Genomic DNA, 19,310 nt, shown 5'->3' on the forward strand with positions numbered 1-19,310 from the left:
AGCAGCGGCTGTTGATTCAGACAGAAGTCCTCGGCCCACTTCTGCACCAGCCATTGCTCAGAGTCAGGTCACAGAAGGCAGTGTTCCAGATGCATCTGTCAAAAAAACAGTGGTCTCTAAAGCACAGAAGGAAACAGTGAAGTTCGAAGTGAAAAAGGAAGAAGAGCCACCAGAGCAAGCTGAGCCAGAGCCCACAGAAGTGTGGAAGGTATGTCATAAGTCCCAAATATCCAGCTCATTCACTTTCTGATTCAGACGGATTAACTCCTTGACCAGGAAGGTTTTCAAAGCACCGATTCTTGTACAATTCTAACAAAGTGATTTCTTCTTTACTCTTTCTGGAAAAAAGTACTCCCCATGAACCTGTAAAATATTTTCATAGAATGATGTCATGAAAACTAAGCCATCCGAGAAGTTTTCAGGTGGCCTACCTACACCTAACTTATATCTAAAACAAAACAAAACAAAACTACAACAAAATGCATCTAGAAAGCACATCAGCACTGTGATCATCTGCTTTTAAAAATAATTTTTACTCATCCAGAAAGAATCTTCACATTCTTTTTTAAGAGTAAGTTCTGCTAGGACAAATTGAGGTTTGCTGGAGGGGTGGGGAGGGGGGAGGCTAAAAGGGGAAGGGAGGACACTTGTTGGGATGAACACTGGGTGTTATACATAGGGGATGAATCACTGGAATCTACTCCTGAAATCATTATTGGACTATATTCTAACTAAATTGGATGTAAATTAAAAAAAAAAAAAAAAAGAGTATGCTCTAATAGGATTAAAATATAACTTGATTCCCTAAGAGGAATATGTGTGCACCATACCCAGAGAATATCCTAGTATTGCCTAAAGCATATCTATATGGTTGTTCAAATCAAGTTGCTTACAAAAAGGGAAAGATTCTTATGTAGGAGAGGTTATGCCACTGAGTTGCTTACAGTTGTGAGTTGATTGTACTCACAGTCACTGATCTTGTTTAAAAATCAACAATTAGCAGATTTCCCAGTACTAACCGTAAATGGACTGATCTTTTATGTGTTGGTAAGCTTTTTAAACACATTTAAGCAGTGATGGAGTTGAGGTGTTCAGATGTATTGACATAAATACAAGTATCACTATTGACAACAGGAGTTAATAAAGGCAGTTTTTAAAATTTACATCCAAGTTAGCATATAGTGCAACAATGATTTCAGGGGTAGATTTCCTTAATGCTCCTTACCCATTTTGCCCATCCCCCCTCCCACAACCCCTCCAAGAGGCAGTTTTTGTAAGAAAAATTACATTTTATATTTATTAAGAAATTTAAGCACTTACCTTAGTTAAGTGCTCTCACCTTGGCAGATGGATTAACCCTGTTCTTTTGGAGTCAGTTCAATATCTAGTTTATCTGTAGAGCATTGGACAATCTGGCTCTGTTTTGACTGTATAAAAAAACAAAAACAACTGTTCAACATGACATGCCATTTTTACTGTCCTCTGAGACTAACTTGAGTCCAGAGAGAGAAAAAAATTGAGTGAATGGTGTATATTTGCATTTTTTTACCTAGCCAAATGTGCATGACATTGGCCATCAGGTTCAGTATCAACAGTGCCATTTTAACATTAGACTACCTCAGGGTTTTTTTTTTTTTTTTAAGTTTATTTATTTATTTTGAGAGAGAGAGAGAGAGAGCAGAAGTAGGGGAGGAACAGAGAGAGAGAGGGAGAGAGAGAGAATCCAAAGCAGGCTCCACACTGTCGGAGGACCCATTGTGGGGCTTGAACTCACAAACTGTGAGATCATGACCTGAGCTGAAACCAAGAATTGGATGCTTAACCAATGGAGCCACCCAGGCACCCCTAGACTACCTCAGTTTTTACTGTTAGGATAGCTCATCTGGCGCTTTTTACTATCTCTCCATTTGTTATACCAACTGGGAAGTGTTGGATTCCTGGAGTTGGCAAAGGAATCCTTTTGAGTGGTTAAGATTCCTTTGGTGTTCTGCTAACTTACTTGTTCTTTAGCCTATAAATTAGACACATGTATCTTCAAAAATAGGTTCCCTTTGCTCTTGGGACCTTGGCAGAGTGGCAACATCACTTCCTGGTATATGCTTCCCATTTAAGTGCCACTAGGTGATTTTCTTGCCAATTAATTCTGTATACATATATGTTTTGAGATACTTGTGTAGAGATCAGACTGAAAACCATCTCTTATAAACTTCCATTACTGTAATAGTGGTGACAGAATTAAGGGTGGCTCTAAGTTGATTTTATCACAGTAATAGAAAATAATTATGAAATTTACCTGAAGCCATAGTTATTATATAAAGCAATCGTGGTAATAAAATAACCTTGTGACTCTATAAATTTCTTTTTCTAACATGAATTTGGTGCCAGATGGAGGTAGCTTTTTGGCATCTTGAGTCATTTGACAAGACCTATTGGTGTGGAATAGTACTTCTCCCTATGTACACTTTTATCTCATTTAATATTCTCCCAAGGGGTATAGCTACCTTTGTTATTTGCCCTCCACTCTTAGACTGAAGTAGAGGTTCTCAGTTTCTTGCTGTTGGATTGCTAAGGACCCAAAGCAAAAAAATCATTATTCATTGAAACAAGTAATTTAAGCTTTACAAAATAACTTAAAATTACCATTTGCTAAACATTTACAACTCTATGGAGATATTATTTCCACTTTATCAATAAAAAACAAACTCAGAGAGGTTTAATAACTTGCTAATGACCACACAACAAATATGATGGGACTCATAGTAGAAATGACCCAAATTGTCAGTTATCCTGGTAGTTAGAAGTACTGTAGCTGGATGTGCTTACGACTTGACAGTGTCACAAAGGTTGGTGTTCTCTGGTCTACCCTCTGTCCTAGGGAAAATATCACAATGACATTGTACTCCAAGGTAATGCTGCCAAGTGTGATCAAAAAACGTGTGTCAAAACCACAGATTGGTGAGGTTCTGTAAAGAAGTTAATGATATAAAGTGATTGATTTGACCCTTAATAAAAAGTTTTCTAATTTTGAAATATCTACTGCTTTAGGCATTGCCCACTCTAAAATACTTCCTCTTAATAGTCTGGGTTTTTTAAACTTATACTTACTCCATTTGGGGTATATAAAATGACTATTACTAAAGGTATTTCAAAGGTAGACAGGAGGACTTAGTTATTCTCTTCCTATTATGAAGGATGAATCTTGTCCATCCAGCAAACACATGGGCTCTGGCTCCCTGGAGAGGAGATTACAGAGCACTGAATGTTGCAGCTGAGCCCTCTGTGTGCTTATTTATAAATCAGCCTTGGAAGTAATTGCATGCATCAGTAACAATTTGGATTGAGTTTATTTTGATGTTTTGTTATCTAATAAACTCAAGGGTGAAACTGCCTCCTTAAATATATTGATCAACTAACAAATTTTTTTGTATTTACCTGCTTTGTGTCATATGTGGTTTATTATATGTGTGCTTTAACTGTAAAGATTTTCTTTTTGTTTCTGTCATGTATGTCATACCTTGATATCTTCGTTTGTAAATTTGTTTTTAAATGTTAAAATACTTCTAGATCATAAAAAGAAGCAAAAAAAAAAGCGACTTGCCGTATTTAAGCACAAATTATTCTTTGTATAAATACTTTTTTGTAAATAAGTATAAAAATGTTTTCTTCATCAACAGAATAATTATCTTAATTTTCTTTTATGATCATTTGGCTGTCCATATTACTTTTTCAGCCTTGAAAATATGATGGTGAACTAATAGACTACTATTGAGAGTAATGTCCTTCCCTGTAACACCCCCAGAAGACTGCATCATGTTGATTACATATCAGCTTATTTTGCAACCAGCTTAAAGATGCGGCTTATTTGTAAATAATGCGATTCATAGACACCTACTAACCTAAAATGTTTTTACCACTTTATTTCTTAAATGTAGGTGGAAAAAACCCACATCGAGGTCACAGTACCTACCTCAAATGGTGACCAAACACAGGTTTGTGCCAACAGGCCACTTGTTCCTTTTCTCCTCCCTCCTCAATTTTTTCTTCCCCCCAACTCCCTTTCCTTAAAAAAAATACTATGAAATAAAGGTTCAAACAAACTTCAGTGGGCCAATATTTTATCATTTTTCTTTTTTTTTTTAATAATGGCAAAACAGAAGCTTGCAGAAAAAACGGAAGATCTGATAAGAATGAGGAAGGTCAGCCATTTTTCACTTTCACAAAACTACATTACCATCACCCATGCTGACTTCTACAGTGCATTAAAAAGACAGTGATCCATTCTTTTCATTGATTTCTCTTAATCAGAAGTTACTTACAAATAGTAGATATATATTTGTGTATGTATATGTATTTGCATATATTCGCCTACATATGTATACCAAATTATTACCCTATACTATTTGTTGAAATTTTTCATTAAAATAAACTTTCCAGTAGGAAAATATCTTTTTAAACACAATGAGACAATTACTAAAGACCAAACCCGTCCTTTAAACATTATAAGAAGTTAAGAAGTATTTCACAGTTGGCACCATATTCTTAGAATCATTGACAATATTTGATGCATATTTACTATGGAAATCATCATAGCAGCACCTCCTGGTATTGTTATTAGCTATGTGTTTTGCTGCTCTGTGTCTTTTCTTCCCAAGTATAGAGTTGGATATATCAGTTCGTACGGAATGGAATATTGACTAATCATGTATAAAGTGCCCTTAGAATTTCTTATGAGAGGTATTAGAGGAATACATACTGTGGTATTACTAAGTATGAAATATGTCCAAAAAAGGTAAATAATGTTTTAAAGTATTTCTCTGTGCCATGGAACTTCAAAGCTTCTTAAAGTCATGTATTTTAAGATACCCCTCAAACAGCTCAATTTCAAAAATGAACATAAAACAGCTTATTATGTAAGAAGCCAATGAAGCTAGGAGCACTGTCTATTTAAATAACACCATCATATTCTTCCATCATTCATGGACAGGGTCATCCGTTTTCTAGTGGTAATGTGTTCTGTGTGTGTCCTTGTAGTTTTGTGACCATTTCATGTTGGCATATGCTTCGCTGTGGACATTTAATTTTAAATATTTTTTTGGTTTGCCAGTTTGCAGTTTTTTCCCGCAAGAACAACATTTTAATTTTTTATGCTTTTCTGTTTTTCCCTCTTTCATTTTCACAGAAAAAGAGAGAGAGACTAGATGGTGAAAACATTTATATCAGACATAGCAATTTAATGTTGGAGGTTTGTATGAACTTGAAGCTTATTTCAGTTGGTTGCCTGTAGCCTTCTGCATTCTTCGCTGATTTCCTTTCTTTATGCTGTGTTTGGTTTTGCATGCCATTGCATGAAAGAATTTTAGGTTTAAATGCTTTTGCATGTTGGTAAACATGAAGATATGCAACCATCTCTCCTTCTGACTCTTTTTAGTTTCCATCTGTCATACTTCTCTAAAAAATATATGATTGGGACTACCTCTGCCTCTTGCGGTTCCATTGTTTTACCCACTTGTAGAAAAGTCTACATTGCTGTTAGAAGTTCCTTGAATTTTCCAAGAGTATAAACGCCCATATGTCCCAAGCATCAAATTTTTAACAATTTTTTTCATCTTCTGAACTGAGAGAATGTGGAAAAATAGGAAAATGATCACAATTCAAAATGGACTTAAAATATTGGGGATACCAGAAAATGACAGGAAAGTTAGGGAAAAGAAAAAGATATAGGAAGGAAGGAGGGGACCTGGTATTTAATAAGTAGTTAGTATGATATATGGTAGTTTAATTACAAAAACAGGTCTGTGGGCATAAGATTATTATTTTAAAGATAAGAAAACTAAGGCTTAGAGAAATTAATTTCCCTGTGGTCACAAAGCTAATAAATTGGTAAAGCTAGGATTTGAGTTAAGGGTCTATCTATTTCTATTAAACTATACTTTTTCCATATAGAGATAGCAATATACTGTGTACTATAGGAATTGTAAGGTCATTTTCTCGTTACATTCAACAGTGATGAGATTTTTACCAGACTTATGTTAGTAAACTTACCTAGTTTGGGCCTCCACATTAGATAGGGAAATATAAAACTAATTAGAAGATCAGAGGAACTCTGAGGAAAAAGTGAGGAACATGGATAATGTGTAGGAACATGGAAAAAGTGAGGAACAATAATAATGTGTAGAAAAAACTGAGGTTACATTAGTTTACACATCACAAAGACTCTTACAGTTGACCAGATTATCTCACAATTTTGCTCAAGACAGAGCCAAAAGAAATGAGTATAACTCTGACGTTGGGGATTGAACTTCAATTTGAAGGAAATATAAATATATTGGAAGATGATAAAGGAAGTTGGTCCCTGCCTTCAAGAAGCTTAACAATGTGTGGAAGTAGGGAGGAGAGAAACAATACACAAGTAAACAAATAGAGATAAAATGACTTCAAGTTGTTACAGAAGCTGTGAAGAAAATAAACTGTATGCTGTGCTAAGGAAGGAGATCTACTCTGAATAAGATAGATGGGGAGGTTCTCTCTGAAAAGAAAACATATTAGCTGAGACCTGAAAGATGAATATATATGAAATGTGGTAAATATTATTAAACTGGAAATTTGGAGAAGCTTTTTTAGATAGATCTCTGGTTTAATATAATGGCTTCTAATAGTTACTTAACCTTGTCTTATTTTTTGTCAAAACATGTATTTTTGAGTGCTAGCTATGTATGTATAAGGTACTTTAATATAAATAATAAAAATTATGGCCAGCCTTCAGTAATCACGTACTGCGTGATGGGCACAATACCAAGCGTTTTACATACATTTACCTCATGTAACATGAGATTTTTAAATCTCATGGATGTTTGGCAACTAGATCTCTTTGCTTTAGCCCATCACTGAAACTAGACCTAAACGGTTCTGCTTCTGAGATTAGGAAGAATGGCATATGTCCGTTGATGTCCTTGTTCTTGGCAAGGTAACCTCTCCCAATCTCAAACATGCCTTTTCCTTCACGGGTCCGTCTTTAGTGCTTCCTCTTGACTGGAACCTGCAGTGCCAATCATATATTTGTCATTTGTTCAGGTGTGTTATGGCTTCTGAGACTCACAGAATCTCTGTGTGTGGTGTGTTTTTTCCCCCCAGCATTTCACTGACAGCCACAAGAGGGGATTTCTAAATAAGTGTGTGTTTGAAAATTAAAACTACTAACTACTTTTTGAGAACATTTTATATTTAATGGTTTGGTTTGGCTGCTGCTAAAATTATAAGATGATAAGCATCAAAAAGTGTCTAGCCTAAAAACAGCCCAAGTAATTTGGCTAACCATCATTCTCTAGTTATGGTAAAAAGTTTTTTTGTCTCCCCCACCCCGCCAAGGAGGTTCTCCCAAGTTATCTGTCACTCTAGCAGGGTTTTTTTTTTTTTTTTTTCCCTAAAGCATCTCTCTTCCCCCTACTCCTCCCCCACCCCCACTAATGCTTTGTTCTGGCCAAATAAGGTCGAGTTCATTTTTAGATCTACCGCCTCCTCCTCCATCTCCCAGAGAGAACCTGTAGCAAGTATCTATGACAAATTCTATTTGGAACAGGTCCCTTTGAGATCTTAATTTTACTCTGTGCCCCCACAGGTTTCTAACAGAGCCAGCTAAGAAGGATGGAGAAAGCTCCTTCAGAAGCTGCTGATTTTATTGCAACATTTATTTTCTCAGGTTCCAAGCCAATCCAAAGCTAGGCAAGAAGAACAACAAATCCCCACTCTCATATTAAGAGGCTAGCCTCGAGAGTTACAGTTTTACCATAGCATCTCTCACTCATTTTTGTTTTCCTCCATTCATACTTGTAACTCTCCCAGATGTGTTCAATTGTTCTTCAACCAAGCAGATGTAATTTCCAGTTAGGAGCTGGGTCACAGGGCCTTACATGCCTTGTGGGTCTCAGTTGCTCAGCCCATTACTGAGTCTTTGACCAAGCTTGTTCATGCTTTTCTTTAGCTAGTAAACATGCTTTTCTTGCTTTCAGCTAGAATAAAAGTGCACACTGTTGTTTCCCCATGGTAAAGCCCATATTCGTGGGCTATACTCATTTCATCCCAACAAGCAAGAGGTACTTTTATGGGGAAGCTACAGGATTGCCCTTTTTGGGTTAGTTTTCTCTTTGATCTCAAAGCAAATATAGATGGTTTAGTGTTGCAAAAATTAAAAGTATAGACTTAAAGGAATTTTCTGAATATATATCTCCAGAATCAAAATTATGTCGTGTGCCTCGCCAGTTCTTTCTCCTATGCTATTTTCCCTTGGACGTTGCCTTTGAAAAAATTTTATTTAGGTGAAACATACATTGCTCCAGAAAAATTATTCAAACAAATTTTTATTTAAATGAGTTCCAGTTTTTTTTTCCCAAAAAAGGAACAACTAGTCCCCAAATTCACAGAGCATATTAAAAGATCTATTTAATATTATGCTTTTCTTGGATACAGAGCTGCTGTGATATATAATAAACACAGAATTTTTAGCAGTCATCAAGTGACAGGCTCCCACATATTTTGATCTCAAGCATAGATCTCCTGACTTTTTTTGGAGAAGTATGTTGGGCAAAAAACATTTGAGTTTTTGTCTTCCAAGTAGTATTTCTCATTTTTTTTTCTTGCCAAGTCTACCTTGTGGAAATTTTATATGCCTCCTGTTACATAAACCTGAATATTATTTCTAGCTTTATTAACCTTAGTTTTGATCTTTTGTCTCTGGAATATCCCATTTAAGAGCTTGAACCTAGTTGTCCAGTATTCAGTTCTGTTGGAACAGTTGAGATATTTTAAATTGTCAAGGAGATATATAAGGTATTTGATGAATTCTTGTTAAATCACTTCCAATCTGTTGAAAATTACTGGAAGAAGGTCCCTACTTTGAATTATACTAAGAGATGAAGTAAAGCTCTCAGAAGCTGGAAGGCATAAAACTTTTAGTTTGTGTGAATAGTATTGGTAAAGAAAAAAAGTCATTATATTACATACCCAAGTGATTTTTCAGAGGCAGTAACAATTTGCTCTCGAGGCTTGAGCCAGGAATTCAAGTAATAAATTCTTACAACAAGAAAGGGCTTTTCTTGTTTATGAAGACCAGCAATAGCCACCTAGTAAAAGGGAAGCCAAACGATCTCCAGGTAGAAATAGAGGGATGCTATATGTTTGCAACTCACCAAAGCAAAGCAACCAATGGTGGCAGTTGCGTCTTCTATTATGTCCTTTGTTTAACTAGTTGCTCCTTATTTATTGCTATCTCCATCCTGCCTAAGCTGAGCCTCAATCAGTTCCTATCAAGCTGAGACTAATTGAGCTGTGAGATTACCTTCTTGGGATGAGGAGTTGGAGATCAAACACTGTGTCATAATGGGAAGAAAAATTGTAAAATTAAGGAGTGAGGTCCATGGGTTACATAACTGCTAAAAGCTGTGGGTTATGATGCTTTACTGCTTCCAAGAAAAGCACCTCATTAAAAAAAAAAAAAAAGTCAAGCCAATATACCATGTTGCATATTTAAAATTTGAATGCAATTTATGGATTCATAACATCTGCCCTGGATGTGGTGTGTTTTCTACCAGTGCCCGCAGTCTGATGGGCTTCCTTTGATGTGTTCTTTTTCTCTTGAGTATTTATTGTTTTGCATCTTTGTCCTTTCAACTATAGGATTTAGACAAAAGTCAAGAAGAGATAAAAAAACATCATGCCAGCATCAGTGAGCTGAAAAAGAACTTTATGGAATCTGTACCAGAACCACGGCCTAGTGAATGGGATAAACGCTTATCCACTCACTCCCCATTCCGAACACTTAACATCAATGGGCAGCTTCCCACAGGAGAAGGAGTGAGTACTTTGTCCATGTGACCACTTGTGAGAATGAATGAAATAAATGTTTTTGTGTATTAATGTTCTGTATCTGAAAGTAAGTTTAGAGCTGAAATTTGGTTTTGATTCTTTACCAGTTCATTACAGCTTTAAGGCATGCATAATCAAACACTTGTTTTTTAAGTCCTGTGGGCTACCCAGTGGAATTATAGGAGCCATTAGAACTACCATTAGATGATCAGACTCTTGAGAACTCCCTCCTTCTGGCTAGTGTGTGTTTACAAATTGACCATAAGCCAGTGGAACTTTATGTTCAAACTGTGCCTCCAAGGACCAGAGAGTTTACTAAATTTAGTAAGGTCAAAATTGGAACAGGATAAACATTTTTTTTAAACTTTATTTGAACATTTGCACAACTTAAAAATGTCTGGAATGGTTGACCACAATTATATAATAAACCAAGGAGGCCCCTAAGCCAGAGAATGCAGAATACCACATATTAGTGATTGTATTTCAATTTTAGAAAAACCGTTGATGATTTATTTTATCTTTATGAGTCACATCAAACTTTTAACACATTGTTTTATAAGATAATCACAAGTAGAAGAAGTTAGAGACACCTTTGGGAGGCTGTTCTTTTTGTGTTATTGTTGTCATTACCTATCTTAGAAATCCTACACTTGACTAAATAAATCTGTGAAATGGAATATTTTAAAAGTTACCTTAAGCATGTATTTAAAAATTCTCTACTTAATCTTTAGCCTATTCAGGTTAATATTTATATAAATAGTCACAATGACTTAATGAGTGGTTATGATGATTTTTAAAATTATATGCTTGCTTTTTGCCAAAAGCAGTAGCAATTCTAGTTAAAGGTAGTGATGTCTTAATACCTTTAAAAAAAAAACACCTTGTTTTTATATTCAGAATTCATGGTAAACTATCCACGTTTGTCTAGTTTCTGGAACTGGAGAAGATGATAAAAATTGTCTCACGAAGGGTACTTTTTATATTTTTCAAAATGCGATTGGAATTGGCTAACAATTCACCAAGACTGGAGAATTCCCGAATATCGGTAGCTGGTTACTGGGGGTGACAGGATGCCGTTGTCCTTATTCATTGTCCTCTCTGCCTCCATTCCCTGATATAAATGGACATCCGTTTTGTATCCTAAATCTAGATAATGTACCCTGAACTAAGACAATGACTCTGCTTTCTACAAACCTAGATAGCAGGAGAAATGTCTTGTTGCTATCATGCCTGATTAACCCTCTCTGTAAACCATAACTGCATATTTTCTAGAAGTTTTCTTTTTGACTCTGTGGAAATAATAAAAGATGCTCAATTACTTCAAAAAAGTAACTTACTACTCTCTTGGATTAAGTTTGGTAAATTTGAATCAGTCTCCATTTCCAGAAAACATCTTATATCTTAATAAAACCCTCCAGAAATCACCTCAGGGCTGGTTGGAAATGGATTCATTCTGTGGATTTAAAGAAAGGACTTTTTATAAGTTAGATTAGTGGGGAGTATTTGAGCCACCTTAGTTCTTATGTATATTACTCCTCTAAATGAATAACAGAATAAATAAGAACTGTACTATGATAACCTTTTATATAGGATAACTCCACTTTCTGGCATATCTTACTTTAATAATTAGGGCGATATTTCTGTTCTCTGGGGATACCTCTTCCGTCTTTGGCAGCATTGTTGTTGCATTGCAAGGCTACTGAATTTTATGTAATTTGTGTATGACCAGGTGAAGAAAATCTCTGTCCTTCCCTCGGAAAGAAAGGTTGGTGGGCCAGAGGTAAAGCTGCTGTTATGACTTGTGCTTCTTAATCCGAATTTGCTCTTGTCATGGCACTAAGCAGATAATCCCCAGAACTGAACAGCAGTTGCTGAGTAATTTTTTTTCTTTTGGCTCTACTAGTAAATTCACACCCCCACTGCCGTTTGACCTAACACATAACATTTCCACGGCTGCAGCTTTTGCAGCTTTCAATTTGCTTATTTCGGCGCATGGCTGGTTGAAAAGCTGCATGAAGATGTAAATATGTATTCGGAGAGAAAATGAATTTAATTGTACCCTATTCTTTTTATGTTGTCTTTCTTCTCCCTCTTTATTTTCTTTGGAAAATCATTATAATTTTGCATCCTTTCTTTTCCTTGTTTCTTTTTTGCTGACCAGTCCCCCAGCTACTTTCTCCCTGATACATATCACTTAGGGGTGTGCAAAGAACCTGTGTCGAAATTCCAAACTGACCAGAGGAGGCTGGCCCAACTGAGAGAGCTTAGAGCCAAGTTTTTTCTTTCATAGATAATATCTGTCTTGAGTAGATGGCAGAGCACAGAAATTGTGGGGGGGGAGAAAACGTCTTAATTGGACAGTTGGAAAAGACAACTTACCTTAAAAGTGTCAAAAGTACTTGCTTAATGTGATGTATAAACCTTCACGATGATTGTTATCACTGTTATTTTTAATCATGATTCTGCAAGAGGGGGAGGGAGTTTACAGTTGTTGAGATTTGTGGGGGGGGGGGTATTTGTTTTTGGTAGACCTTGGAGGCACATATAAACTTTTATACTTTTGTTTTTCTTTTGCAATCTTTAAAATGTATGGGATTAAGATTTTTATTGCTTTGAGCAAAAGCTAATCGCCACGCTGAATGAACTGTTAGAGCTTTTTAAGTCTGTGTGAAGAGGTATGAGGATAACTTTTTATATTCTGCCATTCTATTTGTAATAAAAGTAACTTTTCTGATGGTGAAAAGAATGCTTCATTATTGGCTTTGCCCAATTGATCTAAGAAAAACTGGCAGCACTAAAACAATGCAAAATGACCCAAAATTCCTATGAGTATCCTTGAAGCCTCAAGGAACAAATACTATAACTAAATAAGTCAAGTAATTCCTTGAACTTTCAGGACTTCTAATGTGCATTCATTCAAAAAATGATCTATGGAGTACTCTCCTGTGTTATGGAAACTTTGCTGGGATAAATTGCCCAAGTAAAGTGAAATAAAGAGTGTCCATAAGATTTTCCCAAATCCTTTGCACATCCCCAAGTATCATTTTTGAGCATTTTTCCATCTGTCATTTTGTTCATCTTTCTCTGTCTTTCTTGATCTTCTACCGTGAAAGCAGACACAGGAACGTGCTCTGTTAGTGCAGGATGAAGAGAAAATTAAAAGGCAAGAGAGATCTACTGAGAGAGCCTTGCCCCAGCAAGAAAATGAAGAAATTCTTCCCAAGGTTTCTATTCCAATCCCTGAGGATCACAAGCCTCTCAAAAAGTGCCGCCTCTACTCTAGTACTTTCCCATCACCTCGTATTCCTTTCATGATGTCTTTTCTCGTGATTCTTGCGTTGGCTGTTTGGTGGTTGGTCTTTCTATGATCGGAAGACAGGGTGCTCATCTGAAATGTCAAGACTAAAACCACTGAACTTTTGTTGTTTGCTTCTACTGTGTTGTCTCCTGTATGATGCCCTCTGATCTTGATAGTTCACTGTCCTAGGGGAGCTCTTTGTGATCATTTTTCTGTCAATAAAATGTTACTCTTTGTAGAATATGTATTGTGGGGCACAAAGGAGTAGCAATGGATTGCCCAAGCCAGCTTTCCTCACTGATATTTAACAAGTTTAGACAAATCAGATTTAAGCATATGACAGTTGGTACTTTCCCCCAAAGCTTTAACTCTTATCCTGCATGTTCTTATTGTTTACTGTTGCTGTCCTCCTCTTCAGTGTTTCACGCAAAGCAGGATACTCTGTAGAAACATTGGATGGAATATTTCCTAATCTTCTATAGTCATTTATGTGGCATGGCCTCTGTAGTTTAAGGAAAAAATTCAACTTGCTAATTTTTCAAAAGCCTTAAAATGATACATTTTAACCTATGAATCCATAACCACTCCTTTTCTTGAGATATCAAACCAGTATATACAAAGGCCCTTTTTGGAAAAGGGCTTTTGACTTCTGTGGCCTTCTTATGTGTATTTCTGAGATGTACAGAGAAAAACAACTCTATCCTGCCTGGTGTATAGAAGGTATCTGCAAAGGTTAAACGCCAGCTTTTCACAAGTAGAATGTTGATGGTTTAAGGAAAATGGTGCTGGTGCCCCTTAGCCTCCAGCCAGGGCTGAATTTCCAGACCACTCTACCCATCTTTAAAAGTCCTGGGATACAGATTTATTCAAGATCTGTACATAAATATACCTTTCTCTGAATTAAAATGTTGTGTTACTTCTTTACAACTTAAGTAATTATATTGCTAGAAGCAATACTTAGCCATTATAGTAAGTTTAAAATATATATTGATATATTCCGTTTTCCTGATAGACCTCAGACCTGTTTATTCCTACATTTGTGTTGAAATCAACTGTTTTTAATTGATGGCCTTGTGAGCTAAAATTCTATCGTGACAAGTATGTGTCCTCTGTTTGCATGTTGATCTTCAAGGCTTCCCTGAAGTAAATATGAGTGTGCTCTGTCTTCACAACATAGCTCGGATACCTAACCTGTTATTTTTTGCCTCCGTATTAATGATATCTTCTTGCATGTAGCTTACTTTTTATGGCACTTGAGTGTACCAATATGGATAATTTGATTCATGTTGTCACAAATCTTTGTTTTGAAATCTGAGTTCATGAGGTTATCAAACTGAGATTTTTGCACTTTGTTTATACTTCTCAACACTTTTTAATTGATGAAACTTCTAAACAAGACTTTCTGTTTTTAAGATGATGGCTTCTTAGAGCAAAAAAAGAGAGAACACTAATGCCAAGAATCTTTTGTCCTTCAACACCCACCACTATTCTATTTTCTCTGGAGACATGTAGAAATAATTCTCTGGTATTTTTGTAAAAACTGCAATTCTATCGTTACAGGCTTTCCCCCCAAAATGGGAAAAGAAGTAAGGAGCAGGTTAAATTTTAAAATGTGTTATGGGTGTGTATCTTTCATGTCACAGGCTATGTCTGTTTATAACAAATATTTTGGAACTAAGCATATTTCTTGATTCACTCATAAGAAAAGAGAGACTTCAAATCAGCCTGACACATTGCACAGCTATCCTCGAACACAGAAAGTGATAATCATAAGTACTCCCCTTTATCTGTGAAATAGAAATATAAGAGCTTTCCTGATGAAATAACAAAACTATAACATTGGGTAGAGTCTTTTAAAATTTTTTCGAGGACTGAAAAGGAAATAATCAGGATTTTATTGATACTTTTATAACTGTTTAAGATTATATTTCCAGTTTTCATCCTGGTACACAGTTTTTTATTAATTATTATTGTAAACTTCACCTTGGATTTTCTTTCCCTTTGTTTTAGAGCTGTTCCAAATCCATTCAAAGTCTAGTGTAAGCCAATAGTATTTTTCAGTTTCCTAAAGTGCAGCGGGAATCCTCAGAGATTCTTACTGATAGATAAAAGAGAGGCCCTTTCTTTTATTAATAGGATAAGAATGGTTGGGAGGAGAAAGGCCAAGCCTTTGTATTGGATTAAGCTGGTTAGTGCAGGTTCAAAAGATGTATCGATCACAGTTATCAAAGGAAAAATAGTAGACATTACAGCTTTGTGTTAACTAACATTAATACTGTTGAAATTTGTAACAAAGCTGTGTAAGACTAGTCTTTCTTTCCTTCTCACATCTCATTCCATTCTCAATACCAGAGACAGATACAAATAACTGTGTATTGGTTTTATCCTGGGTCAGCTTCTTAATGGCTGGTTGATAAATGAAAAACAATTCTGGGCGGGGGGGAGGGGGACGCCTGGGTGGCTGAGTCAGTTAAGCGTCCAACTCTTGATTTCGGCTCAGGTCATAATCTCACAGTTCGTGAGATCGAGCCCTGTGTCGGGCTCTGCCCTGACAGTGTGGAGTCTGCTTGAGATTCTCTCTCCCTCTCTCTCTGCCCCTTCCCTGCTCACTCATGCATGCTCTCTTTCTCAAAAATAAATAAAAAACTTAAAAAAAAAAACCCCAACAAACAATTTGGACTAAAGGCATCAATGCAAACCAGTAAAAAAAATCTTCATCGTTTTTTGTTTTTTCTTTTGTTGTTTTTGTTTTTTGCCTTGGTTTTGGTTTTAATCATTTCTCGGGTGACTCTGAGAAGTTCACTTAACTACTTGGTGCCCAGATTTCCACCTTGTAACATAGAGACAAACCTACCTCATGAGAATGAATCTGTAATATGTTCCAGGAACCAAAAGCTCTGGTTATTGTTCATTTCTTGATCTTTTGTGGATTGGCAAGATAGAAACTTAAAAACAAACAGACATTAACTTTTTGGAATTTTTCATATGAAAGCAAGCAGCTGTGTTGATTTCCATCTACTTTCTACTGATATTTGACCAAGCATTAAAACTATTAAAGGTAAAAATGTCTTTTCAAATTCATCATACTCTTAAGCAATTCATCTTATCATTATGGTATTCTTACAGTGGACCAAACTGGAAAATAAACCCTGCATCAATCTTTTGGACCTATCTTTTAGCCATTTTCTTGTGCTAACACTTAGAATACAAAGGAGATTCAGTTTGCATGGGTCAATTTTACAGCATGTTTACATCTTTGGTAAAAGTTTTGAAAGGAGAAGATATTGACTCTGTTGGCTAATATTAGACTAGGGATCTTCTGTGGATTAGATTTCCATTTGTCATCCTAGGTCCTAGTATATTGCTTTCTAGGCGTTTGAGGTCTGGTTATTTTTTAGATGGCATTACCGAGCAAAATTTATATGTGGGCTTTACCTAGTGATCACGTATTTACAAAAGGAAGACAGAAAATTCAAAAATAATTAGACACTTTCTCATTGTTGCTGTGTTTTTGTTTTGTTTTTTGGCCAAGAGTATTGAGTATTGTAAAGATATATAGAGGGGCGCCTGGGTGGCTCAGTCAGTTAAGCGTCTGACTTCAGCTCAGGTCATGATCTCACAGTTCGTGAGTTCGAGCCCCGCGTCGGGCCCTGTGCTGACAGCTCAGAGCCTGGAGCCTGCTTTGGATTCTGTGTCTCCCTTTCTCTGCCCCACCCCTGCTTGTGCTCTGTCTCTGTCTCTCAAAAATGAATAAACATTAAAAACTTTTTTTGAAAAAAGATACGTAGAACTTCTCTACAGTTTCCCTGTATTCTTCATAGAAATTATAAAATCCAAACTTCTTTACAGCATTCTCTACCACACTGAGGAAGAAATCTTACTTGTTTTCATTGCACTCAAACTAACCTTGTTGTTTGTAACTTTGGTACTAGAAATGGAAACGAGTTCTTATTCTCTATTATGCATGGCACATGGGATAACCGTATCTGCCTCCTGTACATTGTAGTGGATAGTGGATCAGTGAGTCTGCTCTGTTTCTTGTTTCTGTTACCCCTCATGCCTTAGGATATCCTTCTTTACTGCAGCAGAGCATGATACAAACAAACACTGGTGTGGACCTGGGATGGGGCACTGGAAACGGTTAAGAAGGTATGGCTATTAGAGCAAGGAAGCCACGTAAGGTTAGTCCAAAAGGGGAGCAGGGGTGGCTGTGATCAACAATTACAAATTCATGGAGGATTTCACTTCATAAATGAAATTCTTATCATACTAGAACTTGAGAGACAGAAAGAAGAGACAGTCATTTATTACTCCTACAGATCAGAAATACAAGCTAAAAGCTAAATAACTTTAAACATAGCCTAACTAAATGTATGGGTGACAGATCGTTGAGGAAGTGTATGCTTTAGGAACGCTTTTCTAATCTTTTGTGATTGATATCCTAGAGCATAGCCTTCCCCTTTATCATAGTCAGAATCCTATTTGCAGTAATTAGAATAAATCTAACATGCCAAAGATTAAAGGGCAGGAGGAAAGCATGAGTCCCAACCATCTCTCAGGTCCCCCCCCTCCCCAACCCACACAAGTTATTAAAGGGTGCAGTTGAGTCTCTCATTTTCCCCTCTACTGTCTCTTAAAGAAGAGTCTCCATATGTACAGGATCCTATCTCAGTAAAACACAGAGAATAAGAATTAAGGGGAAAACATGGTTACTGCTATCCATTTATTCTTTGCACACTAGGACAATGTATGGCACAGATGCAAAGAGGCAGAGTTATCAGAATTTGGGGGTTGGATAAGCCTCTAATGCAACTCCTCTCCACCCCAATGCTTGACTCTTCTGTACAATATCACTTAGGGATTTAAAGACCCTTTATAGGCCAAGTGCTCACTAGCCTGTCATTCAGTGTCTCCTAAGACATAGCATACTACATCTTTGGACCTAATCTGATTTTTGCATATAAGTCATTCTTATATTAACTCAAAATCCATTTCCCTATAGCTTTCATTTCTTGGCCCTGAATGGAGGCATCCTGAAGAATTTTCCATCTTCCACATTATAAGCTCTTCACATAGTTAAGACTCTCATGTAGGAGATTAATCATAGTTCTTGCCCTCAGATAACATACCATCTGATATCCAGATCTGCCCCAATATTCCTCCTAACATTTATCCTCCTTTATCCTTTCTTGTTCTCGCTGCCCTTGTTTTATCAGCTCTTTTTGCTTTCTGGTCCGTTGCCCATAGGTTACTCCCCTGTGGTTTATTCATCTTAGGTTCTTACCCGTTGACTTGCCATCTCTCTTAAAAAGAACATTTTGAAATTTCCTAGAAATCCCAGCTTCACAGATGATACAGGCACGTGGGATTTAAAAAAATTTTTTTAGATAAAAGAGCGAGGGTATGATAGTTTTGTAGCTTTGGAAACGTCTTGTAGCCCAGTCTCTACTGACAAGACAGAATCACTATTCTGTTTCGAAGAAGCATACCGCCTACATCGTAAGTTTGTTTGCCTTCTCTGACAGCCTGACTAATCTTTACATACTTCGGCACCCCCATGTGTTTTGATTTATACCAGTGTGACATAAAAAACTTATGGAAACTTACTTTCTGTTTAGCATTCTGATCATGGCTTAGATCCCCACCAGAAAAGTGGTATGAAAAATTTGAAATTTTGTTAATACATCTCTTTTAGCTTGTCCCTGTCCCCTTAAAACTGTGAGATTCTCAAAGGTGAGAGGCCTTGTTTTATTCATATTTGTTTGCCAATCTACCACCTTTGTGTCTCAAGATACATAGCAAATAATTAAAATGTATTAAATTGAATTAAATGATTAGTCACAAATGGTAATGGATAAGCTTTAACTTTTCATTTAGAATTTCTTACATTGGGACACAAATTTGTGCCAAATTAATCACCATATTCCTAATTAGTGTATGCAGGTAGCCCCCCCCCAAAAAAACCATATTTGGTCCAAAATCCACTATCTCTCTTATTAATCCTATAGTGTGGTCTGTGGTTTATGCAAAGAATCTACATTTACCTCTATTGTAGGTATCAGTCTCTCTTGTTAACGTCTTGTAAGTTGGTTCAATTAAAAGCTCTTATCCATTTACCAAAGGTAATAAATTTTCCCTATAGAAGGTATCATTG

At 36.4% G+C, this 19,310-nt stretch overlaps 1 protein-coding gene across 21 annotated transcripts in view; it reads left to right on the forward strand.

Moving 5' to 3' along the window:
- EPB41 (erythrocyte membrane protein band 4.1) overlaps positions 1–19,310 on the forward strand; it is a 200,414-nt gene that overhangs the window by 148,148 nt on the left and 32,956 nt on the right. For 4 of the 21 annotated variants that reach the window (XM_019836513.3, XM_019836510.3, XM_023258386.2 and 1 more), the window contains 5 exons: positions 3–208; positions 3,933–3,989; positions 4,155–4,196; positions 5,180–5,242; positions 9,670–9,846. In XM_019836513.3, coding sequence (XP_019692072.2) covers positions 3–208; positions 3,933–3,989; positions 4,155–4,196; positions 5,180–5,242; positions 9,670–9,846 — 545 coding nt within the window. Of the gene's footprint in view, positions 1–2; positions 209–3,932; positions 3,990–4,154; positions 4,197–5,179; positions 5,243–9,669; positions 9,847–11,587; positions 11,639–12,019; positions 12,602–12,974; positions 15,572–19,310 lie in introns of those variants that run through there. The other 17 variants (XM_045035407.1, XM_045035413.1, XM_045035410.1 and 14 more) reach the window with 14 other exon arrangements.

Source organism: Felis catus, chromosome C1 (genome assembly GCF_018350175.1).
Source record: "Felis catus isolate Fca126 chromosome C1, F.catus_Fca126_mat1.0, whole genome shotgun sequence".
NCBI classification, from domain to species: domain Eukaryota; kingdom Metazoa; phylum Chordata; class Mammalia; order Carnivora; family Felidae; genus Felis; species Felis catus.